Source organism: Patiria miniata, unplaced genomic scaffold (assembly GCF_015706575.1).
Source record: "Patiria miniata isolate m_02_andy unplaced genomic scaffold, ASM1570657v1 HiC_scaffold_30, whole genome shotgun sequence".
NCBI lineage: Eukaryota > Metazoa > Echinodermata > Asteroidea > Valvatida > Asterinidae > Patiria > Patiria miniata.
In genome coordinates, this window is record NW_024037070.1 from 6,620,615 (window position 1) to 6,647,656 (window position 27,042).

Sequence of the window (27,042 nt, forward strand, 5' to 3'; positions counted from 1 at the left end):
TACAGAAGTGATGCGGATTTCCCGCCATTTTCAGCTTGGGTACCCCGAACGCGTACTTTTGATGATCAATGTGAAAAACACGTATGCGAAGTGGGATTTAAACCGAAGATGGCGGCACCAAATGGTGAGGAATTAGACATAAAACAACGGTTCGAGGAACTTTGCCTTGGCCTAAATCTAGACGATGTATCCGGTAGAGAGGCGTGGGACACGTATGAGAGAATTAGCGTCAATTATACGCTTGAGGTGAGTTGTAAATCAAACAATCTTAGATGTACAATGTTTGCGTTCTGCTTGTTTACGCTGTGCATGTGATGCATGAGCTTTAAAGATGACCTGCTTTCGAAGTGAGTGCCCAGATTCCGGACTGATACCTGGAATTTTAATGTTACCTTATTCATTTTATTCATTTCAAACTTTGCTTTCTGGGTTTATTATATTTATTACTTATTCCAGACTTACATAAGGATGACGTTCTGTTGTTTTACTTGTTTAAAATCTTTTGTCAATGTCATGTTTGTGTGGCAAATTCAATGTGGTTTTTTTTTTGGGGGGGGGAGGGGTAATGTACATCTATTTTCTATTATTAATATTAGCACAGGAACTGTTAGTGTTATACTGTTATGATAGCAAACCTTTTCACAGATTTTTCTCACTGTAATTTGGAGTCACATGGTGTCTCGTGAACTCAGAGAGGCTATTTATTTGTGACCTTTTCTGCAGGGGGACAATCTTCACTGGCTTGTGTGTGCCCTGTACGTCGCTTGTCGGAGATCCACCATTCCAACCGTCGGAAATGGCACCGTGGAAGGAAACTGCGTATCACTGACTCGTCTGCTGAGATCCTCAAGACTAAGGTGAGGCGAGACGAGACGATTTGATAAAATGAGGACAATCAATGCTCTCGCATTTCCTGAAGGCTCTTGGACACTATCCAAAAGTTCTGTGTTCGACTTTGGTGAAATTTCAGGAAACCCTTTCGCACTAGCAAGAATCCAACATGGCTTTTATATGGGTTGAGCCTACGTGAAGGGTTAAGTTCAGCCCTGGTCGGGACCAGGGTTGAAAGGCTCTTTCCGCGTTTAATCGGACACAGTTCTGCTTATGATGGATCCGTGTTGATTTCAAATTCGGGTAAGCGAGTTGGGCACGTGTGGAGCATAGGATTCATGAGCGTGAGATTGTGGGTTCGAGTCCCGCCGTGGCCATGCCTGTTGTGCCCTTGAGTAAGGCGCTTTACCTCAATTACTCCTCTCAACCCACGTGTTAAATGGGTACGGGCATTATTCAATGCTGGGAAGGTAACAGACTGGCTGTGGAGGAGGTGTGGCGATCCCCCACAGCACCATTTCGTGGACTCGAGTCTGGTCCAATCGCTTTGAAAGACATACAGGCACTCCGTTCCTGTGAACACAGGTTTGTCCCCTTTACTTTACCTTTTTAAGCGAGGTGGTCGTTTAAAAAGGCTGTAAACAGGTTATTGTGCACTGCACATGACCATGGTGAAATAGATGTACTAAGGACCTTTTCTTTGCCCAGTGGAATTTTGGAGACATTTGCTGGCTAAAGAGTGAGTAAAGTTGGCCTGATTTAGTTTTGAACGTTTCAGAGCAATCCAGGTCCCAGTCTGGGTCGACCCGAGTCGGCTTGGTCTAAGATACCCAAAGATTTCTTCCCCATGAGAAGATTAAACAAAAAAAATCTTTTTCTCATTTGGCAGTGTGATCCAGTTTTTCAACAAGATGAAAAAATGGGAGGATATGGCCAACCTGCCCCAGCAGTTCCGAGACAAAGTGGAGCGTCTGGAGCGCAACTTCAACGTCTCCACCGTCATTTTCAAGAAGTACCAACCCATATTTCAGGACATATTCATATTCAAGGACGCATCGGGCGAACAGCCTCGAGTACCAAGGGGACGCAAACAAAGGTAACAGTTAGATTTTTGAAAGCAACAAACTCTTAAAAATAATATTTTGTTACAGAAGATAAAACCACAGAGCTTAAAAAGGTCAAGGCTATAATTGGCCGAGTACTTACGCAAAACAATACTGCGTCTTGACCTCAAGATTCTGACCTTTCAGTTTTGGCCTCGTGTCGGGTCTTCCGTAACCCATTGTTGTATTACAAACACATGTCAACCAAATTGACCAACCAACAGCTTAGTCTGTTGGCTTGACTTAGACAAGCTGGCTTGCACTTGTTCACTGATGTGTAACCGATGGCGAACAAAATGTGGACTAACTAAAGTTGGTAAATCGGGGACAGTGTTTGAAGGGAAAAAAAGCCAACCATCGTTGGAAATCGATACAAAATGAGATAAATATCAAAACAAGTTGATATAAAATAAGAGCACAGCACCGTGATTTCACAGGATGCTTGAGACTTATTCACTTACAGTCAAGTAAGGTACATCATAATAATTTGGTAGTTTTGTGTTTTGATGTTTGAAAATGTGGTTTATTATTGCCTTTAACGGTGTGATTGATTTGCTTTTTAGGAGGCAGCCTTGCAATTATTCAGACCTTTTCTCCATCTGCTGGACACTGTTCATCCTCATCAAAGGTAAGCCAATTTATTTTAAACATGGAATTGCACTTATGCATACTGCACAAGAGCGCTGCAATATTTACATTTAAGAAATATGACCATTGTAGTAAAAGAGGTTAAAACGTATAGTAAATTGCAAAATGTCAAGACCAAAGGATGTTATAATGCATTTTTGCTGTATTTATGTGTTAGGCCAAAAAAAAAAATAGTCGGTCTCTGCTCAGCGCGCGCGTCGATTTTAATCATGCGCGTCAACCTTTTTTTTCTTCAAATTGTCTGCGGTAGCTACAACAGCGCCCTCTATTGCCGCAACTTCTCAATTTTTTTATACCAAGGAATGGGGAAACCGCACCAAGGCAAATGATGGAGGGCACCAAGGCAAATTATGGAGGACACCAATGTATATGAGGACACAAAAAAGCAAAAAATAGTACCCACCTTGTCTGTACAATCCATGCTAAAAAAAAAAAACGTTTCCGCATCAATTCCGAAACTTTGGTCTGACCAGAGACCGACTATTTTTTTTTTTGGCCTTACATGTAAAAAAACAAAACATGTCCTACATTTGATCCTAAATTACTCTGTTGTATACCAATGGAATTAAACCAAAATTTCAGATCATGCCCACAAGGCATGACAAATTGTATGGAGCGAGTTTCATCAACTTTGTGCAAGAGAGTGGATTTAAACGTCATATACAATAAAATACTCACCTTCAGAATGTCGATACAGCGCTGGAGACGGCGGTGGAAGGTGCATGCTGCGGCTGAAAGCTTCTGAAGGAATGCAGGATCACCCCTGATGTCATTGCACACCTCCTCGATCGTGTGTTGCGCCAAACGATCGAGGAGGTGTGCAATGACATCGGGGGTGATCCTGCATTCCTTCAGAAGCAATCTGCCGCAGCACACGCCTTCCACCACCGTCCTCATCGCTGTATCAACATGCAGGACACCAAGTCAAATGTGACATATTCTGAAAGTGAGTATTTTTTTCGTATGGCATTTAAATCTCACCCTCTTTCACAAAGCTGATGAAATTCGCTCCATAAAATTTCTCATGCCTTGTTTACATGATCTATTCCATCGGTGAACAACAGAGTTTATTATTTCAGGATTAAAAGTAGGACATGGTTTTTTTTACATGTAGTAGAAGTTCAATTCAGCACCAAGTTTTTGTTGAGTGCCGTTATTAAATCTGATAGTTCTAGAATTGCATAGCCGTACAGTAAAAATCTTCAATGCATGTCATTGTAAAGTGAAATATTTATTTTATTTTTTTAAAGATGATTAGTTTACTGTTCTGTGATGTCATTTATTTGCATTAAAAGTCACCCCTGGAATTTATACCACGAATTATGCAACTTTTTATTTATCAATCATTTGCATACAGGTACTTCTTTTATCACATTGCATTAAAATCAGCTGATATTTTTTAAGAATGTGTGCATGTACATGTACTGTACATGTATCGCTTTTTTTGGTTGCAGAAACTCATATTTCCTCAAAATCAACAGCAGACCTAGTCCTGTATGTAAATTTCCCACTGTTTTCATAAAATTTAGTGTTTTTTCCCCTTAAAATCCCTTTAGAGGTACATGGATTTTTGTGAAGGACGATCCTATGTCGACGTCTGACAAAACTTAAGGTTTATGATTGACGCGAGCTCAGTCATGAATAATTCATATTATTGACCCAAGCTGAGCCCTGGGCGTGTCTGTCAGCTAGCCATATTATGTGCTGTGCACTTGATGCACATGCAGAGTTTCAGGGGTCACTATTGTATATAGGCTTTGTGTGGGATAGGCCATTGATATGCTAATGAGGCTTTTGTGTGGCATAGGCCATTGATATGCTAATGATGTTTGTGACTTTTTTTGGCGGTACCTGGCAGGTCTCAACTTGTCTGGAAGTTTTATTTTACATTGAAGCTTCCAATGTTGGGTTGAATAGGGTAACGTGTAGATCAAGTTTTTTTTTTTTAAGTATCAGGGAATATGCAAGTAGTGAAGATTTATTTTCGTGGTGCACATGGCAATGCACATGCCATTCGTGCAGACGTAATTTTGGATTATAGGAGTATGCTGATGGTAAGATGGTATTTTTGAATGCAAAGTTATATTTTCATGTCAACTTCAACATGTCGTAAATCATTGTATGGCATTATAGGGCCTAGTGGTTATGATGCTAATTTGGCATTTAAACTGTTTTTTTTTTCACTTTGATATTTTTGGGGGGGGGGGTGTATTATAGGGACTGCTGATTTGAAAAGCCATTTGAGCATGATTTGAGTTTAAGTTTTTGGACTTTTTTTGTGATGAAAAAGTTAGTTTTTGGATGACATGGCTCACAGTTTACAGATTTGTAGAGTTGCAGATTTAGCAAATGTTTGTACAATTTGGTTAACAAGACTGGAACTTAAAAATAGCTGTGACTGGTTTCTGACTCATGTTGTGGGTTGGGTCTGAAATATCCTTGGTCACTGAGTCTAGACAGATCAATTACCAATGGTGTGAGATTTAGTGTACTAAGTTTTGGCCATGGGTGCTCATCTTTCAATGAGGTGCAAATTGACTTGGGTAGTTAATCTCTTGAGCTGTATTGACACTAGTCAAAATGTCTTGAGGACACTGATTGTCCTGCTCTGCCCCCCCCCCTCCTCTTTGTTTTCTTTTGGGGGTTTGGTCTCTTTGTTGACAGATGTACATACATTATGTAAATACATAGAAAAGAAGGCATTTGTTCCTGCAGTAAAGTTAGATGTATAGAGATGTATTCAGAGCACGTTCATGTGTGATAAGATGGTATAGAAATCGTTGGTTTAAATTAACAAGTAATTTTTGGGTAACCCTTTCTAAACCTCTTTGAAGTTTATTCTGCGACTAAAAATTCTGAGGCTGAAATATAGCACATTTAAACTTTCTAGTATTGACTGGATGTCATCAAAGGAATTCAGAAGTGTTGAATTTCCCAACTGAAAAAAAATTCCAAATTAGTTCAAGCAAAAAAGTTTGGCTCGTATGTTTACTCATGGAGCTATTGCTCCATGGTTTTTTTTAGAGCTCCGTGGCTAGAATTGTGCATGCATATTTTACTAACACTGTTTTTAAAGAATCATAGCTTGCTTTTCAAAATTGATTTCGTATCTTATGTTTCCTCACTAATGTTTTTTTTTTTACAATGCACTTTCAAAAGTAACACTTATAATTGTTTTCCACTTAGGTTTCTTAGATGAGAATACTGTTTCTTTTTGTCTCAAAAGAAAATTGTATTAACCAGAGTATATTGGAGGATTGAGGATGAATGGTGTTGAAGCACATGATGATTTTGGAGAATTGAGAATGAATGCATTTTGAGAGGCAGGACTGTCTGACGATTTTGAAATTGAAGGATTGATGCGCTGGGAATCCTTCATTTGAACATAAGTGTAACATTTTGGAGGATTTGGGAGGAATTAAGGATGGTTCCTAGCAAAAAGGGCCCAGGGTTTTAGGGTTCATTTAACCTAAAAAACACTCCCATTTATTTCCTTGCCAATTTTTTTTTTTTAAGAACTAAACTATACATAATTTTATTTTGTCGAATAGCTTTCAATCATAAACTGAAAAAAAATGGAAAAGTGTAAACAAATTTGAAACTAGGAACACATTTTCATTTTTATTCTTTGCATCTCTAAAGGCAATTTCCCCGCAATCAGCGACGACCTAGTCAACTCCTATCACTTGCTGCTGTGTTGCCTGGATCTCATATACTCCAACGTCCTGTTGGCCAACAGACGCGACCTTTTGAACCCTGAGTTCACAGGTGAGTTCTGGTTGTGTGTAGTCGTGGGATGATCTCTCCACTTCTCTCTGTAGTAGCGTCAGGGAGACACGCTATTCTGATGTGATAGTCCTGTGTATTTTAGGTGTTTGTCTTCTGTTGGAATCACTTAATTGCAAAATTAATCGCCTTTTTTCTGATGGATATTAACTCTTTTTAATAAAAACTTTGTGTCAGACTTTTTTTGTTCGGTAAGTTCTGACAGAGCAGTTTAATCTTGTTGTTTCTGGTAAGAACATTATAATGTTGTTGAGATTTTTAAATAGTTATTTGATATATTTTGCACTGTACATAAGAGAAACTTGGTATCTCATATTTTGTTAACTTGGAGTTGAAGATTGGGATTTTACAACGTGAGTGAAGGTTATTGGGGGTTTTTTGGTGGCTTTTGAAATTGTTTGTTAAATGTGAAGGAATTCCTGTGTAAAATTTGGGAAATGCTTAGTTAATTATTTCAAGTAATATTTTAATTGATTTATACACATTTATAAGTAGATGCATCTTCTTATTTGTTGAATTGCAGAATCTTGTCATGTAAATTTCTATCATTGCCTCCCAATTTATTGATTTTGTCTAAAGGCACTTGGAATAAGACTTCATTTTAAAAATTATTTTGCTTACATCTCATTTAAATTTCGATAATTTTAACTACAAGTCAGTGTTTTTTTAGTCATAAAAAAATCCAGTGAGTAGTATTTAATTTCCAAAATATATGCACAGATGAGGAAATAAGCTTCGTTGGCAAATAATTTTTGGCAAATAATTTGTGAGGTTTTTAAAAGATACTACAGTAAGTGTCCACAATATTGCGGTATTTCCCCTGGTTATTGCACAATTGCGTTTACTCATTCTGGTTCCATGAATAGAAATCTGCCCACACACAAAAAAAGTTGATGGCCACACAAGGTATTGTGTTCACCTGCAGTGATATTCATAGAATCAAAGTCTAACTTCACACTACAATTTCCTCTGCAATATCCAGTAAAACTTTCGACCATTGAACTTTTTCTCACGGTGTAGCATTAGTTGTCCGAATAAGAACTGAGAGTGCATCACTGTTAAGCCCGTGAACTTATGCACACTTTGTTCTCTCTCTCTTTTTTTTTTTCTTCAAATTGATGTGACCAGGTCTCCCAGAGAATTTCTCGAGTCGTAACTATGCCGTGCCGCCCGATCCCCCCTGCATCATTGAGAGGCTGTGTGATCTCCACGACGGTCTGGTGCTAGAAGCTAAAGGCATCAAGGAACACTGGTGGAAGCCACACATACGCAAGCTCATCGAAGATCGGGTAAATTATGAGATTCTTTTAAAAAAAAAAAATTACCCTGCTAGATCCATCTTTGCAACACTTCTCTCTAGAAATTTTCATTTGGAAAGAATTAGTAGTATCATGACCCCCCGATTGTGTACGATGTCTGTGAGCGGTGGAAATTCTTTAAATATTTCTTACAATTGATGATTAAGATTTGAGGCTTTGCATGGTGGAGATACTAATGAATGAAAGGAAAACACCATGTGGGAATAATTTCTCAAACTAAGAGAATAGTTTATACCTCTGGTTCTTTTTAGAACCATTCTCTTAGTTTTGAGAAATAATTCCTACATTGTGTTTCGGCAAACCTTTCATTCATTCTTACAATCAGAATCATATTCCTGTTTCTCCAAATGTATATGCGATAAATGACCATCATTGAGGTAATTTATGGTGGAAAAAACATGGCATCAGGGTAATACGTTATACCCATTCTGTTAAACTCTGTTTTGAACGAGACATCGTTTAAACAAACCTTTTTATTTTCATATTTTTTAACATTTCCACTCGTTAGATTCTGCGAGGCAGCTTGGACAAACTGGTCGGCCTGCTCGATGTCACAAGCTTCGAGTTGAACAGGTCAGTAAAACAGGCAAAACAAACAAGTAAATCAAGGGATCTGTTTATAGTTGTTAACAAGCAAATCTTACCACATAGTAGAAGGTTCAGGCAGTGCTGTGCTACATGACCAGTGATTTATTTCATAAATTGTCTACACTTTGGGCTACAAGTTTGTAAACGTGAAAGTTGTGAAGCCAGTGTAACTATTGATTCTCATGGACATTTGTTTTAGTTCCATCTGAAGAAAAAAAACCAGCTTGTTGTAAAATTTTCAGCTTGAGGACACAAGTACATAAGATATTTCTGGTTATCTCGAGCATCACAATCTTGTATTTTTTTCTTTGCAGTAAGAGCATCAACAAAGAGTACGAGGAGTACGTCTTGACCAAGGGAGACTTTGACGAGCGCATCTTCCTGAGCGACGATGCCGATGAGGAGATAGGAACGCCGGCCAAGTCCCCGGCCGTGAAACACGCCACCAGTCTGAGTGATAAGATGCAGGCCAAACGCAAGATGCCACAGTACATAGAGAAGGTAGGATACCATGCGACTATGTCCGCTGCTCGGGCTGTGTCCAAATTACTGTGCTATCCGCTCCGTTCACAAGTACCCCCTCACCGGCAAAGGAAGTACAGTTGGGGGTGACCGACCGACGCCATCTTGCCTGACTGCAATTCATTTGTCGCGAAGCACGGCCACTGCGTGTACATAGTACAAATCCCCTGGTGTACGTGCGTCACCACAAGAAACGGTGCGCGTCAACCAGCAAAATGTCCCGCCCATGGGACATCGTTGCTAGGTAAAAGGGCGCCCTCTTTTGTCGGCGCACGGTGTACTGCATTTTACTACATTGTATTGCATTGTACTACATTGTATTTATTCCGTAGCCCTCCTATGCAAACATACATTCTGTGCCAAGTTGTCAAAATCAATCAAGTGACAGTTTTTAACAGTTAAAAACTCCCAGCCTACTTAAAGCAGAATTGACTGGCTGTGACTGTTGATGTAGCTCGACACAGCTGTGCTTTGACTGTAGGTGATTGATAAGCCAGCTGTGCCTACCGCTTGTCTGCTTTTGAATGTTGACTGAATATGACTAGCCACAGTGCTTGCTTGAAATATGGTGTGACTGTTGGTGACTAGCCTGTTTAAAAGGCATGGCAGAGGAGAATTTTTTTTTTGACTGTCTGTGACTGTTCAGACAGCAGGAGGGCTAAAGTATCCGTAGATAAGTTAGGGCGGTTGTAGGGCGGTACAGGAAATAACAAACAGGGCGGTTTGGGGCAGTACAGATGCCGACTGGTTTCATGATACTTAAAATGTAACTTTGACAAACATTCTACATGTTTAAAATAAAAATTCATTGTTTGTAATTGCACTAACCAATCAGAATAAAGAAACAATGACCTTCCCCGAGTCTACTGTTGATACCAGGGTTGAGAATAGACCCATGGAACAAGGTTGTAAGGAGTAATAGTTTTTTCAATCAAAATTTCTAAAACCCAGCATTATAGACTTTGGAATGGGGTTGTGAGGACAAATTTATTTTCAAATAGGTGCCCCAGAATTTTGAAGTTTTAAACGTTATTAGGCCATGGGATGAACATGAAAAAGGCATTCAAATTAACAATATCGTATTTTGTATTTTACTGTATGGTTCAGGTGAAAACCCTGTGTCCCCAGACCCCTTTGACGGGTCGTCACTACCTGAAGGAGAAGGATCCCAGCATCACCCCGGTCTCCACGGCAACGCAGACAGTCAGCCGTCTCCAGGCGATGCTGTCCGGATGCAAGGCGGGGCCCAGCGAGGAACTGCAGACGGTGTTCAAAGAATGCAGCCATGATGTGACCGAGTCCATTGTCGGTCGCATCAAGGCCATGGGAGAGACCTTCTGCCAACGCTACACGCAGGTAAACATCGTTCGGTCCTGTTTAAGAGGGGTGCGCATCGGAACTGGGTACCCGAGTACCCGACCGCTGATGTCAGGAACCAGTTCCAGACTATGGAACCGGGAACCCAACTTTACTAATTACTTAGTAACTTCGCAGACTGTAGACAAAGAAAGGTTTTGAACACGATTTGTGGAGAATTTTCAGACAACTTCCGGTATTTGAATATTTGGGTTGGGTTTCTTTTACAGGTACCCGGGTTTTACCTCAGTAGGTTACCTGGGTACCCAGGTTTTACCTCAGTAGGTTACCTGGGTTTTACCTCAGTAGGTTACCTGGGTACCCGGGTTTTACCTCGGAAGGTTACCTGGGTACCCGGGTTTTACCACAGTAGGTTACCTGGGTACCCAGGTTTTTACCTCAGTATGTTACCTGGGTACCCGGGTTTTACCTCAGTATGTTACCTGGGTACCCGGGTTTTACCTCAGTAGGTTACCTAGGTACCCGGGTTTTACCTCAGTAGGTTACCTGGGTACCCGAGTTTTACCTCGGTAGGTTACCTGGGTACCCGGGTTTTACCTAGGTAGGTTACCTGGGTACCCGGGTTTTACCTAGGTAGGTTACCTGGGTACCCGGGTTTTACCTCGGTAGGTTACCTGGGTACCCGGGTTTTACCTCAGTAGGTTACCTGGGTACCCAGGTTTTACCTCAGTAGGTTACCCAGTTCCCGTCCTACTCCTAATTGTACACCACCACTCTTAACCCTCCTACTGGAAAGTCAATATCCAGAGCAATTTGTATAACTCTTTAATACACTGCAGGTCAGTTTCAAGGGAAGGGATTTGAAGTGGTAAAGTAACTTTGTCACACAGAGAGTCACTGCACAGAAAAACAGCACTGTGGAGAGCAGTGAAAATTGCCTTTTGAAAGTTTTTGACACGTTGGAATTGTTTGGTTTTAATTTTCAGCAGGAGGATGGGACAGGACCCCCGCTGGACTTTGCCAAGCGACGACTAACGCTGGCCATCAAGATGTACTACAAGGCGCTGGAGAACATCATCATCAGCGAGAAGAAACGGGTCGAACAGAAAGGCAAGACGGACTTATCGGTAAGGAAATCATCAAGTGTTGGTACTGTTACAAGTTTTACTTTATATAAAGCATTAGAGAATTAGCACGTGTTCTGTTTAACCCTTAACTCTCAGAGCCCTCAAAATTCACTGGGGCCTGATTTCATGGCTCTGCTTACCGTTAGCAGACAATCCCTGCTTACTGTAGCTGAAAATGTCCTTGCTTTATGGGTAAGCGTATTTCACGGGTTAGCGAGGAATTTTGATATCCCATAACTAAGGATTCTGTGCTTAGTAGATTAAAGGTATAGTCCATCGTTTGTAATTTGTGCATTTTGTATCATGTTCAAAATCTAAAGGAGGGTGCTGAACAACTAACCTGATGAAGTTTCAGCTCAGTGAATGCTGTATATTTGGAGAAAAACATCATGCTAGGATCTCGATTTCAAATCAAAAGTTGCTGAATCATGTTTTGAATTGGGCCTGCATTCAGCATCCGAGACACGTTCTCACTGAGCTGATTGCATCTACGCGATGTCCAAACTGATCTGACGAATTATAGCAACCACTAACGGAAATTTCCAACGGTGTTTCTTAAGACGCACCGTTGGAAATGCATTCTTTTGTTGATTTCTTCAAAATGACAGCTTGCCAGAAAGAATAATTTCACAGGGAGTTTAGTCCCCTTATTATCTTTCAACCAAGTATGTTTTTCAACAATAATTACGTCAGTTACTTTTTGGATAGCTGCAAACGATGGACTCTGGCTTTAAGGCAGAATTTTTCTGCTAGCGCTGTTATCACAGAATGGTGAGCGTAAGTGTGGATTTTTGTGGTTAGCAGCGCCTTGAAATTGGGCCCTGATGATTTTGGATGACTTTGTAGGATTGAGGAAGGTAGAGCACATCGACTACGACATTCGTGATGCTTGATACCCCCTTGGGAGTACACAAGAGTATGCTGTTAGTTTTCTGCACAATGTAGGATTTTGTAGGAATAAGGAACGATCCATGGTTTGATGGAATGTTTCATGTTTTTTTTTGTTGTTTTTTTTCCCTGATCTGTTTGCAGTCGTTATTGGAGCACGATATCTTTCACCGGTCGTTGCTGGCCTGCTGTCTGGAAGTCATCATCTTTGCTTATAATTCACAGAAGTAAGTTGCTGAACTTCACTCGGATCCCTGCAGTGAGAAACTGTCCCTTTTTTTTTCAGTGCCTGCATTTTCACTTCTCCCCCCTCTGCAATCTGGGATTCTGTTTAAGGAGTGACTTCCTCTCAAGAAGCTAATTGGATCCGTCTCAGACTTTTTTTCCCAGTGATTAAATGAAGCCAAAATAATAAAAAGGCTTTTTCTCCAGTAACCTGACCAACCCTTAAATGTTGAATGTACATAAGGTTGCCAATCATTAAACTTCTTTATTTATGTTTTCTCAAGTGTCATCTTTCTGGTCTTTAACTTTAACACGGGATAATCGATATATCGAATATTCTCGGTATTGGATTTCAGATATATATCGATTATTGAAAATTTTGATATTGATGGTGCTTAGTATTGGTACCTTTGTACAAAAAAATATATATATAATAAAGAATTAAAATAACCTACCTACAGACATGTCTTTTTTGTTTTTGGCAGTGTTCATGAAATATGAAAACTTTTTTTTGGCCGTAATTGCTCTGTGATCCTAGTACCATGGATGACACGTACGCAAGTGGGTTTATCAATCCAAAGTCTATCATTCAGTTCTTCAATCACTTTAGATTTTATTTTGCGTATCGGATTTTTTAATTGACCTTGTTGCCTCGGAAAGAACTGTGAGAGGGTGTCAGGATTGTGAAATTTCCCCCAACAAACGGGTTTTGGCTGGAGCAAGATCAAGCACAGATCTTGTGAATTCTCGTTTATGCTTAAAGTGACTTGACAAGCATCTTGACCTTTAACCCTTGCAGGACGTTTCCGTGGATACTTGAAATCTTCGATCTTCCAGCGTTCCATTTCTACAAGGTCATTGAGCTGTTACTGAGAGCCGAAGACGTTTTGTCGAGAGACATTGTCAAACATCTGAACCATGTAAGTAGAACTCGTTTTGAATTGAAGAGCTGCAGAAACCTTCCGGAGGGTTTTGAGTATTTTGCTACTGTTGCTCATTCAATTGGGAAGGTCGTCATATCTCAATGTGCACATGTGCAGCTGGAATACTGAACTGGTATATGAAGTACGAAAAATCCGCTCATAGTTTGTCTGCTAAGTGGAGGATTTTTGGAGACTTCAAGAAGGTTCCTAGAAAGACTGCCGCAGGTGTTAATGAATTTCTCCAAGCAAACACAATTTTGGAGGATTGTGGAGGATTGAGGGCACATGGCCATTCAGTATCGGTTGATTTTGGAGGATTCTGGATGAATGGTGTTGGAAGAAGAGGAGGATTTTGGAGGATTGAGGCTGAATACATTTTGAGAGGCAGGTTTGTTGGAGGATTGTGAAGGATTGAGGCAGTGGGTATCCTTCATTTGAACATAAGTGCAAAAGTTTGGAGGATTATGATTTATATACAATGATTACGTGTACATCAAGATGTTGGTGGATCAAATCTGAACTTGGTGGTTGTTTTTTTTATCTTTAGGTTGAGGAAGAGATACTGCAAGACCGTGCCTGGCGAAGCGACTCCCCGATTTGGGACGCCCTGCGGGACTCCAAGGACGGCCCGCCGTCCTGCGAAGATGTCTCTGTCACCACGCAGACCGACGCGAATGCCCGGACCAACGGGGGCGCATCTCAGCCCTACCGCTCGCCCGTCATGCACCAGCGCGTCCGCATGCTCATGGAGACTGACCCCGCTGCTAAGAAAGGTGAGTTCAAAGCCCAGCAGTTGAGACATCGGCAGGAGTTTTAACTGGAGATTCCCAAAGTCGTGGACAAATCCTGATATTCAGAAGCATGTGACATAGAGTACTGTAAGTGTGACGTGAGCTTTCATTGTTCTGGTTCACTCTGGTTTGCGTGCTGATATCTTCACACACTTAAGCTGTGTGCGTGGAATAGAATACGACGTGACTTCGGTACTCTAGACTTATTTCCTCAGGATTTCAAAGATTACTTAATGGAGTCTCTTCCTTTGTTGTATTTTTAAGATGCCCTTCTTCAGTCCCCGACATCAGCTCGTGATCGTTTCAGCTCCCCCTCACCGGGAAGCGCCAAGCGACGCCTGTTTGCCGTTGCGGTGCCGGCCGAAGAGTCATCACCCACTGCGACTTCATCATCATCGTCGTCACCCGACGGTGGTAAGACAGCCAGCAGAGCCAACGGCTCTGTCGCTGGCCAGAAATCCCTGGCCGAGACCACGCTGGAGAGCGGGGTGACGGTCAGCGTCAAGCCTAAGTCCATCACCCTGACGCAACCCAAGGCCAAGACGGCGATGCAACCCCAGACGGTCACGGTGACAATACAGGGTAAGAACAGGCAAAATCTTGGATACAAGACTCATACAAACGTGTACGGATCAAGTTGTGCGTCGTCTAGTGTCCTGAAAAGTTGGGACGACACTGTTTATTAAGAAAATTGTACAAGTTAAAGGTAGAGCGGACCATTTGCAGATATCCAAAAAGTAACCGACCAAATTATTGTTAAAAATCTTACTTGGTTTAAAGATAGTAATGGTACTAAACTCCCTGTGAAATTATTCCTTATGGCATGCTGTCACTTTGAAGAAAACAATAAAAGAAGGTCATTTCCAAAGATGAGTCAAGAGACACATTTTTGGAAATTTCCAATTTCTGTCAGCGCAGTAGTTGGTTTGTAATTGGGCAAATCCCTGAATGGGTGCGCGCAAGCGTTGACACGACGCACAATTCTTCATCAGTTCAGTGCATGACAGGGCGTAGCTGCAATCGGCTCAATGAGAACCTGTTCCGGAAGCTGATTTCAGACGCAATTCAAAATGTGACTCGGCAGCTTTTGAATTGAAATCAAGATCCTAGAATGTTGTTTTCTCGGAATACACAGCATTCGCAGAGCTTAAACTTCATCAGGTTAGTTGTTGAGCACCCTTCTTGAGATTTTGAGCACTTTTGTTGCTTCAAACGAAAAAAAATGCAGCAATTACAAATGAACTACTCTACCTGTAATCAACTAGATGTTTTATTTTCATCATGTAGGCAATTCCAGAGTGACTGACATTACATTTTTACAACCTCTAGGCAGTGAATTCTGGTCCAGAAATGAAACCATTACATCCAACTTAAGTTAGTTTTGCATGAGCAATAGTCTGACCTAAACACATCTTGTGATACAAACACTTCAATCTTTCCAATCTTTTCTAGTAAAACAATACTGTGCAAAATATTCAGAAAGGACTCAATTGCAGTGGAATTTTAGACTCGACAAAATCCTAATTTTCAGGGGTTTCAGGTGGTATGAACTCCTAAAGTTATAAAACACAGCTTTCTATTTTTTTTTTTTTGGATTTTTTTTTTTTTTTTCTTCAAGCTTGGATTGTACAGACAAGGTGGGGTATTATTTTGCTTTTTTGGTGTCCTCATGTACATTGGTGTCCTCCATAATTTGCCTTGGTGCTTTCGATCATTTGCCTTGGTGCAATTTCCCATTCCTTGGTGCTCTTTGTTAAAAAAAAATGGAGGAGGTGCGGAAATAGAGGGCGCTGTTGGAGCTACCACGGAACATTTTGGGGGAAAAAAAGATCGACGCGCATGATTAAAATCGACGCGCGCTGACCAGAGACCGACTTATTTTTTTTTTTGGCCTTAACACCAGGAAATCCAGACTAGTTCACTACATGTGGGGGGTGGTCTGGTTGATTGGCTTCCAAAAATACACTCAAAGAACAAGGCTTAAATCTTAAATTTCTCAACAGGTATCAAAGACAAAGACGGTAACATCAAGTTTGTCTCCAGCCCCATCAAGGTCACCACCATGCCCACAGTCCCTCAACGGGCCCAAGCCACACCCCCGAACGCCTCCCCTTCACCCCTGAAATCATCGCCCTCGACGGAGGCTAAAACGTCGCCGATCAAAGTGGAGCCGGGTACCAGGACCACGCCTACCGGGCAAGGTGCGGAAGGGGAGCAGCTGGCGGTGGCAGTCAATAAGCCTAAGCGGACCGGTTCGGTGGGACTGTTCTTCCGGAAGGTATTTTAAGAATTATATGCCTAAACCACTAATCTCTATATACGTGTACTGACTGGGTAGTGCATAGAGAAACACAGGTTGAAGTTTTTGAAACCATGTTGGGAAGACCGCATGGTGTCCTGAAAAGGATGAGTTACGTCTTAGATCTGTTATCAAACATTGTGATTCCTTTTTTTTTTGATGCTGCAGTTCATTTTTACGACGCAATCACTGTGGAAACTTGCCCTTTTTTATCATACGTGTAAGTCAACAAACCGTGCGTCAAATACCAAAATGTATTCAAATATATTTGGGTCGACCAAAATAGAATTTGGTTTCAGAAGGCAAACTTTACCAAATTTCCAATTTAGTGGACTCCAGAGTCATTTAAATGACTGCAATAGTTCATCTTTCACAAGTTTTGTAAATTTAATATATGGGTTTTGCCCTTTACCACTGTGATTTTTACAAACATTGTACACTCAGTTGTACCCGAAGGCCTTAACTCAGGTGGGACTCGAACCAAGAACCTCCTGCTTACTAGTGCAGACATCTTTCACAGTAGTTGCTCCTGATAGACCGATCTAATAAGCTCACCCACAGCGCATTTAGACAAATAACGCTTGCGCCTCTCACATACCATGCTGCACGCTCCAGCCGTGCGCGCAATTTTTGCACATGCGCATATGTCGGACATACGCGCGTACGTCGCATGGTCAAACACTCGGTTCTTATCTCCAGAATTTTATTTTCAAAGCTCATTGCAGTTTATTTTTTCTTTTGCTGTCGTTCCCAGGTCTTCCACTTGGTCAACGTCCGCCTGCTAGACCTCGCCCACAAGCTGAACCTGACGGACGACCTGCGGCGTAAGACGTGGACCTGCATCGAGCACTCGCTGACCAAGCACGTGGATCTGATGAAGGATCGGCACCTGGATCAGCTCATCATGTGTGCAATATATCTCATGTGCAAGGTTGGTGGTTTTTTTGAGTGGCCGGGCACAACCCGACTACTGTTTAGAATTGTTCTGATCAATCTTCTTTCTTTCTTTCTTTATTTTCTGGACAATACTGCCTGCGTGCTACTAGCAACGTGCAAATGTCTCTCTAGGCAAACAGTGGTCAAAGTATCGTCACAGAACTTCCTGGTCTTGGCTCCCCGCTGTGCATTATGATTCACGCAGCTATTGTAACCAGTGATGTGACCAACCGAGTCGCAAACGTAAATCAGAATGAGTCGAATACATTCAATCATTCTTGTGGGGAGTTTGTCTTAACCCTACCTCCCTACTGTTATTTACTAAGTACTGGACCAAGTCCGCCAAAATCTATCAATCACGCTGCTTCCAATCCATGCTTTGCTTTAGGCCTCCAGGCCCAAGTCCATCATACTCCATCAATATTTTTTTCAAATCAGGCCTGCAGGACCAAGTCATCCAAAATCCAGCAAAATAGGGGATGGATCTTGAAGGAGTTGGGATGTTAGCGTTAAGCCATGGACCATATTGCATAGAAAAGTTTTGCTGAAGTCAGGTTACCTGAAAGGAAACCTTCAATTGCTGAGTTTGGCGGAGGGCAGTTTGATAAATGAACCAAGCTAATCAGAATCTCCTCAGTGTTTTCTCTTGGTCTTTGGATGCTAAACTGCTGGTCTTTTTTGTTGCGACACGATAGGTGACCAAGGAAGACAAGAAGTTTCAGGACATCATGAAGGCCTACCGTCGGCAGCCTCAGGCCCAGAGCAGCGTCTACCGCAGCGTCCTTCTGCAGGATCGCCGTCAGAACTCTGCCAATGGCAGCAACGGGTCTCGCCAGAGCTCGCCGGATGCCGACAAGCAAAAAGGTACGAAATGTTGAAAAGTGGGTTCTCGCGTTTACAGTGTGTTAAGTTTATCCTGTTCACCAAAAAGTACACGCCTCAAAGATGGTTGCAACAAAATATACATAGTGGTCCCAAACAATTTTTTTACACTTTCTCAGACGCAGATTTCTCAAAATTGGGGAGACATGTTGAAATTGTTTTTAAGATATTCCTAAACTACAAGATCTTGGTGGTATATGGTGAAAACGGCGTTGAAAATAAAGCCTAAATTAAGAAATCGCGGCCATTTACAGAAAAATGGTCAAAAACAAGTTTGTCCACACGCATGTACGAGACATGGTCAATGTTATTGCCGTTCTTTGTGCACGCAGTGGTGTTGTTTTGACCGTATCTCATAGACTTGTATGGAGACGAACTGGTTTTTGACCCATTGTTCTGTACATGTGGAAATGGCCGCCATTTCTTAATTTAGGCTTTATTTTCAACGCTGCTTTCACCATATACCACAAAGATCTTATACTCTAGGAATAATTAAAAACAATTTCAACATGTCTCCCCAATTTTGAGAAACCTAAATAAAGCCTAAATTAAGAAATGGCGGCCATTTCCACATGTACAGAACAATGGGTCAAAAACCAGTTTGTCCACACGCAAGTCTATGAGACATGGCCAAAACAACAACACTGCATGCATAAAGAACTGCAATAACATTGACAATGTCTCGTACATGCGTGTGGACAAACTAGTTTTTTACCATTTTTCTGTAAATGTCCGCCATTTCTTAATTTAGGCTTATTTTCAACGCTGCTTTCACCATATACCACAAAGATCTTATACTTAAGGAATATTTTAAAACAATTTCAACATGTCTCCCCAATTTTGAGGAACCTGCAGCTGAGAAAGCGTAAACCTTTTTTGGGGGGACCAACCTGTATAGTCGCACTCATCGGGATAAAAAATCTTCGAACAAAGAAACCGTGGATGACAATTGACGCTACCAATAGATCTACAGCATTTCCCAAGTTCAGTTTATAATAGAGATTAATTACTTGTATTTTCCCCTCTTTTTCTGGATCTCTCCAGTCGAAACAAACCCCAATCCCTTATAATAGAGATTAATTATTTGTATTTTCCCCTCGTTTTCTTGATTTCTCCAGTCGAAACAAACCCCAATCCCCATACCCTGAGAATGCGGTCAGCCAGCACCCTGCCCGCCCCTCATCCCGGTAGTGCCCCGCCCACCCCTACACGTATGGCCGGCACCAGCTCATCGTTTGAAGACGAGGATAGGGGGGACCTGATCACCTTCTATAACTCCGTAAGTTGGAGAATTTAAAATGGATTTAAAGCTATAGTCCATCATTTGCAGCCATCCGAAAAGTAACTGGCGTAATTATTGTAGAAAAACAAACTTGGTTGAAAGATAGTAAGGGAACTAAACTCCATGTGAAATTATTCTTTCTGGGAAGCTGTCATTTTGAAGTAATCAACGAAAGAAGGCCTTTCCAACGGTACGTCTTAAGACGCACCGTAGGAAACTTTAAATTAGTAGTTCGTTTGTTATTCGGCGAAGCGCGCGCAAGCATTGGCACGACGCACACGCGCGTGCGGTTGCTATAATTCGTGGGATCAGTGTGCGACATAGCGTTTAGCTGCAATTCAAAACATGATTCAGTAACTTTTGATTTGAAATTGAGATCCTAGAATGCTGTTTTTCTCGGAATATACAGCTGAAGCTTAGCTGAAACTTAATCAGGTTAGTTGTTCAGTATCCCTCATTAGATTTTGAACACTTTTGTTGCTTCAAACGAACAAAAAGCACAAATTACAAATGATGGACTATATCTATTTTCACTGGAGTAGGTGTAGGCAATACCAGTAATTTTGGGATGAATTTCATTGCTGTTCTGTTCAGAAACTACTCGATTCAAAAACACAACAAAAAGGGGGGGGACCTAGAAAACTCCATGAAAGAACTGGTGTAATGAATCACTTGTATGAGCTTTTTTGTAGATTGATCTGTTAAACATGATTCATAAATACCTAAGACAGTTTAACCATTCCTATTGGTCGAGAGCCGGTCAGGTGGTCGGTCTTAAACGGTTGATGAAACACCGGCTGGCTGGTCTGACACACTTTTTCAGTGTCACATGAAATTTTGACTCATACGAAATCTGGTCCCTTTTTCTTTATACCCTTTTATTGGTGGAACGTTCACAATTCTCACTCAGGCATGTGCAATAATACCATTGAGTCGGTATTTTGTAGCCCTAAATTCACACTACAGCAGCACAGCTGCGTTCTGCGCCACTTCGCACAGTACGCACCAATCTCCATATAAGTTGTTAAGGACTACAGTCGGCTCCCGTTATAGCGAAAACGGCTAGAACAAAATTCCGGTTATTACAAACAAATACCTTCGGTCCCGGCAAAATTGTGCACATGTCTATGGGGAAAATTTCGGTTAAGACGAAAACGGACAGTATGAAATTCCTGTTAAAGCGAAAGGTTTTGGCGACCCGGTTGCGTAAAAATGCATTGTTAGCGACCCATTTATAACGAAAGGTAATCCTGGCTCACGGCTTTTTTCGTTCAATTTGAAAGCAGTACAATGTATTAGTAATCAGCAGGTGTCCGTCTTGTGTGAGTAGTTTCATGTTGCCGACGTAGATGTATTCAGATGGAGGTGCTAATCGGTTTGCCGGCGCACAGTCAAGTTAATCCCGCGCTGCGGTTAGGCCTGTCATCGCAGTGTTGCAAAGACGCGTGCCAGTCACCCGAGCCACTTGCACATCGCCATTGTGCCATTAATCAAAGACGTACTTCGACCTTTGTGAATGGGCTTTCCCAATGTGTACCTAATTCTGCCGCGGTTAACAACAAAGGCCCATCATCAAAGTGTTCCGATGACGAGTGCCAGTCACCCGCACCACTTGCACATCGCCATTGTGACATTCATCCAAGACGTGACCTTCGTGAATGGAGCCGCCAACGGAGGAACAACGGCCAAGAAATGTCACCGACTGCCTGAGCCTAATGCACCAGGGACTATCTCTGCAGCCAGCCCAACATGGACGACGATGTCTATGATCACGCTGCTGCAATCCTGCAGTACCTCTCCAGTAGGCAGCAAGACAAGATGTCACAGCGGAAGATAACGGACTTCTTCAGGGTGTAACATCACCTTCCAGATAAATCAAACCAAACGGCTCTTTTCAGAGCCACCACATTTTCAACAAAGGGATTTGAATCCCGACTCAAATAAAAATAATGAACCCCCACCCTATTACCCGGAGCAAATAAAAATAATCCCCCTCCCCCAAATAGAACCCCTTATAAAAAATTGGAAATTAAATAAAACATAATTTACCCTCTCCCTCCCCGGCACAGATTGATATGATTTAAAAACAAAAAAATGTAAGGTTAAACAAAAATTACAAAGCACCCCATTTCAAATCCAAAATAAAATAAACAATCTTAGACTATCCCAAAATTCTCCAAAATGTAGTTTCATTCAAAATTATTCACAACCTCCCGTAAATTACTCCCCCACTCCCAAAAAAAATATTTTCTTAAATTATTTATTAAATTATAACCAAAATTGTCTTATTAAAAAACTTATTCATTTGAGCACCAGTACAAAATACGTTAAGCTATTTCGTAACTTTTAAAAAAGGAAACCTGCTGGGACGATACGAAACTGATCACCATCAACGCTGTACATTATGCATACATATGCAAAGCTATGAATAAATGAACTAGTGCACGCCAATGAGCTCGTCCGCTTGCGTGACGTTGAAATCGTCAGACGTTAATATCCAATCACGATGTAAGATTATGACATCATCACTCATTAGGACACTGACTCATGAGGGCGCTCTACCAAGTTGTAAAATCTACTCAGATCACGGACGGACCGGAAAATCTGGAACGTAAATGACAAAGGTTTCTCGGCCATGTGCTTGAAAACGCTTATCACATTGTCACATTGAAATCTGCAAGACGAAAGGACAATACAATTTAAATGTCTCTCCATGACACAATTTGTGCTGGGGAGATAACTTACTTTGAACATCGAAGTGATCCAGGTCATCCGCCGTTGACTTCTTCCTCATCGATGATCAAGCAATGAAACGTCAGATCTTCGTAATGTTTATTTTATTTTCGTTTCGTACATTAACATTTTGTTTTCACTTGACACAATGATACATTTTAAACATTATTTTTTATTTGACAAATCACATCATAGAGAGCATGTTCTTAATTGCTTTCAAACAGAAAAAGTCATTGGGTACATTACGTACGTTCACAAGCGTGCACAATAGGGCCAATTCAAGGTGAACAATGGACGGGAAACATTGTATCGGATAATACGAAATTCGGATACAACGAACATTTTGGCCGGTCCCGTGGTTTTCGCTATAACGGGAGCCGACTGTACTCGAGAGAGGCAAATACCACAACATAGCTAGAGGGGTGTTTAAAAAAAACATGAAGTAAAATTGTTGAACAAAATTGTTGGAAATTTATATATTTTTGACTTTTAGACAGAAAAGGTATTTATGAATGGGAATAAAGATACACTTGGCCAGTTTTAAACAAGTCCGTTTAAGACCGACTGGGTGTCTTGCTGCCTATTATAGCCCAAGCCAAATATCAGCCTCCATTTCCCCAGCCGATCTTAAAAGGACTTGTTTAAAACTGGCCAAGCACATATTTATTTCCTTATTATTACCACTTGCCAAAGTCGCAGCCGTCACAGAAAAAACAAAACAGATCAGTTTAATCTGGCATGTAGTGTATGGTATTCAAAAGTTCTACAGAAACATTTGTTTCAGTATCGCCTATTGTTGAACTCATGGGGAGTCACCTTCACAATTTCAAAAACTTCCAGTTTCTTTCAAGATATTCAAGAAGTTGTTTCGACATCTGAAACGGATACGGTAGAATTTGTTTAGTCAAAACCCTAAAATGCTAATTTGTGGATCTGCCTGCAGGTTTACGTCAGGAGAATTCAGGCCTTTGCCCTTCGCTTCGCGCCAAGCGAGGGCAGTCAGGAGAACCTAGAAGCACCCTCGTTGTCGCCCATGCCAGTGATCAGGGCGCACCCGGCCTCGCCGCGCCGGGTGTCTAGTCGCCACGAGCTGTACATCAGCCCGCACGCCAACTCCATCCCTACTAGTCCCAACAAGGGCATGCTGTATTACATCAACAAGAGCCCTGCCAAGGTTAGGCATTACTCTCCAATTTTTAAGACACAAAGGGGAAATTTGGGCGATTCACAATGCAGTGCGCCACCAAGAGTTTGCCACGGAGAGTTCATTTTTCCCAGTGCCTTGTGGGAGATGGTCGACAAATTCGCAGCGCGGGACATTCGAAATTGTTTTTTTCCGGTCAGTAGTTTCGTAAGCGTATGATTCGAGTATTTGTTTGCCCTTTTTTTTCTTTCTTTTTATCAATACTGTTTTTTTTTTTGTAAGGCGGCAGAACGCTATGCCCCAATCTACAACAAATTAGCTCAAGTTGTTAACTGACACTCAAATTGTTCATGTTTTGTCGACCGTAAACTTGAAAAATAGACTCTCCATGGCAAACTCTTGGTGGCGCACTGTATTGTTAATCGCCCGAATTGATTTGAATTGGAGTATGTTCTCCATGCATAAAAAGTAGACAGTGCTTTTTGACTACTTTTAAAGGACCCATAACATGAATTTTACTTTGGCTCATATTTTGTGCAACTTTCTACTCCTCTTATTAAAATGTATGAAAACTATTTGACATCCCTTGTTGACCAGTGCATTTTATTGAAAAGCGCAATTTTTTTAACATTTCAAATTTTCCATGCTTTTCTTGACAACTGAGGGCGCTGTTGCTGTGATGTCATTTCAGGAAGACACTGCGCAGTTTAGGGGTTTTCTGTTAAAACTGTTAACTTCAAATTTGCTCATTGAAAACATTTGTGGGAAAACTTTGCTCATTGGCCTGTCATGACATCACACTTTTGCTCATGAATATGCAAATTTTTGTTACCACAAAAACAAAATTATTTTTCATATTTTTCAAAAATGAAAAAGGCACAAAAAGGCATTTAAAAAATGGCAAAATGAAAATTGAAAATAAAATTACATGGGAAACAAAGGTGCATTTCCAAGGATTGCATTGCATTGTTTCAACAAATCCACAATCTCTTTTTTTCCCAAGAATCAGCAGTCAAAAAAAGATAAAAAGGAACAAAGAAATTTTCCATCTGGGACACTCCAACGATTTGCTGTCCTACTCTCACATGTAGGTTTGTTACTCTCATACCAAGAGACTATCCGTTAAAAACTTGTTCAGTTGTACAAATGTGTTGTACATTCGAAAGGGCACCCAGTGTGCACATTGGCTCTTGTGAATCCGCACACGTTCACAAGTGATTCTACGCTCTGTTGCGCGCGCTCTCTTGTGCTAATGAAGAACTTCCAATACCCTCTTTGTCTACAGAACCTGCGAGAAATCAACAACATGATCCGGCGGGGCGGTGAGCGACAGACCCCCAAGCGCGTCCTGCCCCTGGGCGAGGGCATGGACAGCTCGCCCAAGCGTATGTGCCTGGAGCCTAACCCGCTGGCCCAGCGACTGAACAGCCTGAAATCTGACCGATGAGGATGGAAGACCCAACCCCAATCGACTTGACAGCATTGCATCCCTGGCTCAGAAAGAAGGAAAGTGAGCAACTTTTCTTGTGGGTTCTTCTTTAAATTAATTTAGTGTCCAAAGTGCGATATTTTTCCTGTTCCTATTACCTCCGAAACTTGTCAGTTTGCCATTAAGAATGACTTCAAACGATGTTTTATTTGTCGTTCGCTGTGAATAACGACCGAGGACAGCTGGATTAACCCTAACTCCCTAGGCATTTTGCTAGGATGCAACCTCAATCCTGCAAAATCCTCCAACTGCCTCCATGTAAAAATTGCATTAGCATCAATCCTCCAAAATCCTCTGTTATTTCTTGAATGTGGTCCTTGGAGGGGCGACCACTGCCTCAATCCTGCAAAATCCTCCATGATCACTGTCAAATGCGTTGAGGCAGAGCCAGTGACATTCTGGAGCAGTGCGGAGGATGTCAAGCATAATCTAGGCCTACATTTTTGCACGGCTGAGCATAAACAACACAAGGTCCGGCCCAAGACCGTGAAACAGTGCATTCTCCCAAATCAGCTGCACATTTTTGCCATGTAGCCTTAATCTTTTGAAATCCTTCACTTATGCAAGGAGGATTTTGGAGGATTTGGGAAGGTTAGGATTAAGGAGTGCATCAAAATTTTAAAATCATAGATGTCAGGTGTAACAAGGACGGGGGAAAAAGTGGACCCCAGATTTACAATGTATAGAACAACCCATAAATCTGAGATACAAACTTTTGCAGTGGCAAGGAGTTCAACTTATATCTCCAAAAAAATCACATTGTGGGATTGTGAAATTTCGGCAACTAATTGACACTTGATATGTAACATTTCTGAGACTACAGTGGGCAAGGAATTGCTGATGTAGGACATTGGATTCATTTTCTGATTCCAATTCCAACCAAGTTTGATTTCTAGACGACTACGATTCAATAAATGTAAAATTCCTGAGCTCACTTTTTCCTTGTGGGTAGCATTTTTGTTTTTAATCATGGGGAATAACTTTTTTTTTTTAATTTGTTTGTTACTTTGCCTATGAAGAAATTCAACCTCTTTTTTTCTTCTCATGTCCATGATCGGAGTACTCATTTATCAAAATGTGGGGAAAATTATGTACATAACCTTGTTGTGTGTGAATCTTAAAAAGACATGGTTTTAGGCGGTGCTACAAGAACACGTGTAGATGAAAAATTGAAAACCTGCATTTTTCTGTACCGTGTATAAAGAGAACCCTTGAAACATTTCATTTTTAACGAGCAAGTTGTCTGTATTTTGATGATTTTTGTTTAAATTGTTTCAACAAAAACTTTTTTGTTGTTGATTTTAATCAGTTGCCAGTATGCAGTTTTGCAGTATTTTACAAATTGTTTTTAAATGTTTGTCCAGACAAAAATGTCCAAATTTTTGTGGATATTTGAAGTTGATTTGCGCATATTACGCAGCTGTTGAAATACATGTAAGAACTAAAGCATTGTTTTGAGGTTGCCTTCGTTGTATTATACTTTTCCCATTGAATGGGTAATAATTTGTTTTCAGTGAACGGAAGCAAGTTTTACCTTTGACATTCTGTTTTTCTGTACAGTTTCTGCAAAACATTTTAATTTTTTTAAACATCGGCCAGTATAAGAAGAGTCTTGCTTTTTGAGAAATGTTCTGGCTTTTGATAGCGAAAAAAAAATCAGTGAAATATTTGTTGGCCATTTTGTTTGCATTTCATGCACTCTTGCTGTCGCAAGAGTTCAGACGTGTTCTTGGTGTAAAAATATTGTAATTAAAACTTCCTATACAAAATCTTTTTGTAGAAAGAAAAAAAAATCTCTTTTCAGATATCTAGGTATTTTTGTAGTTGGCTAGGACTTTTTGCAAATTTGGAGTCCAGTATTTTTTTTAAGCCTTTCCTTAAAAAGTATTGAAAGTATCTAATGATCATGAACTTTGAATTCTTTAGTTTGCATTTCACGGAGTGTAGTCATCTTTTGTAAAAGCTGCCCTGTAATATTTCCTAACCACAACTGTATGTATTCTAGAAGCTATCAGAAGCTGACAATGTATTAAACTATGCTCTTTGAATAAAAAGGATAGAGGACAGGGTGAATGCATTCATTATTCATCCGTGTTGTGAAATCACTGGTATTCAACTTCCGTTTGTATTTATGTTGCTTTTGGTCGATTTAAATTACAAGATATAAAAATCTGTGAACGTGCAGCATCGGACATCACTAAGTATTTTC

At 40.9% G+C, this 27,042-nt stretch overlaps 1 protein-coding gene across 2 annotated transcripts; it reads left to right on the forward strand.

Moving 5' to 3' along the window:
* The first annotated feature begins 17 nt into the window (after positions 1-17).
* LOC119739198 (retinoblastoma-like protein 1) lies at positions 18-26,935 on the forward strand. 2 transcript variants are annotated; one of them, XM_038214040.1, is made up of 20 exons: positions 18-246; positions 724-857; positions 1,721-1,927; positions 2,498-2,562; positions 6,225-6,350; positions 7,497-7,657; positions 8,196-8,260; positions 8,590-8,776; positions 9,905-10,153; positions 11,101-11,241; positions 12,274-12,356; positions 13,154-13,274; positions 13,825-14,050; positions 14,333-14,650; positions 16,072-16,346; positions 17,122-17,298; positions 17,999-18,167; positions 19,304-19,464; positions 23,144-23,374; positions 24,630-26,935. In XM_038214040.1, exons 1-20 carry the CDS (start codon positions 109-111, stop codon positions 24,789-24,791), a joined length of 3,396 nt encoding a protein of 1,131 aa, XP_038069968.1. In that variant the 5' UTR covers positions 18-108; the 3' UTR covers positions 24,792-26,935. The 2 variants fall into 2 exon arrangements, with proteins under 2 accessions (XP_038069968.1, XP_038069969.1); XM_038214041.1 differs by lacking the exons at positions 19,304-19,464; positions 23,144-23,374; positions 24,630-26,935 and adding an exon at positions 19,230-19,270 and having other exon boundaries at positions 109-246.
* Positions 26,936-27,042: the final 107 nt, after the last annotated feature.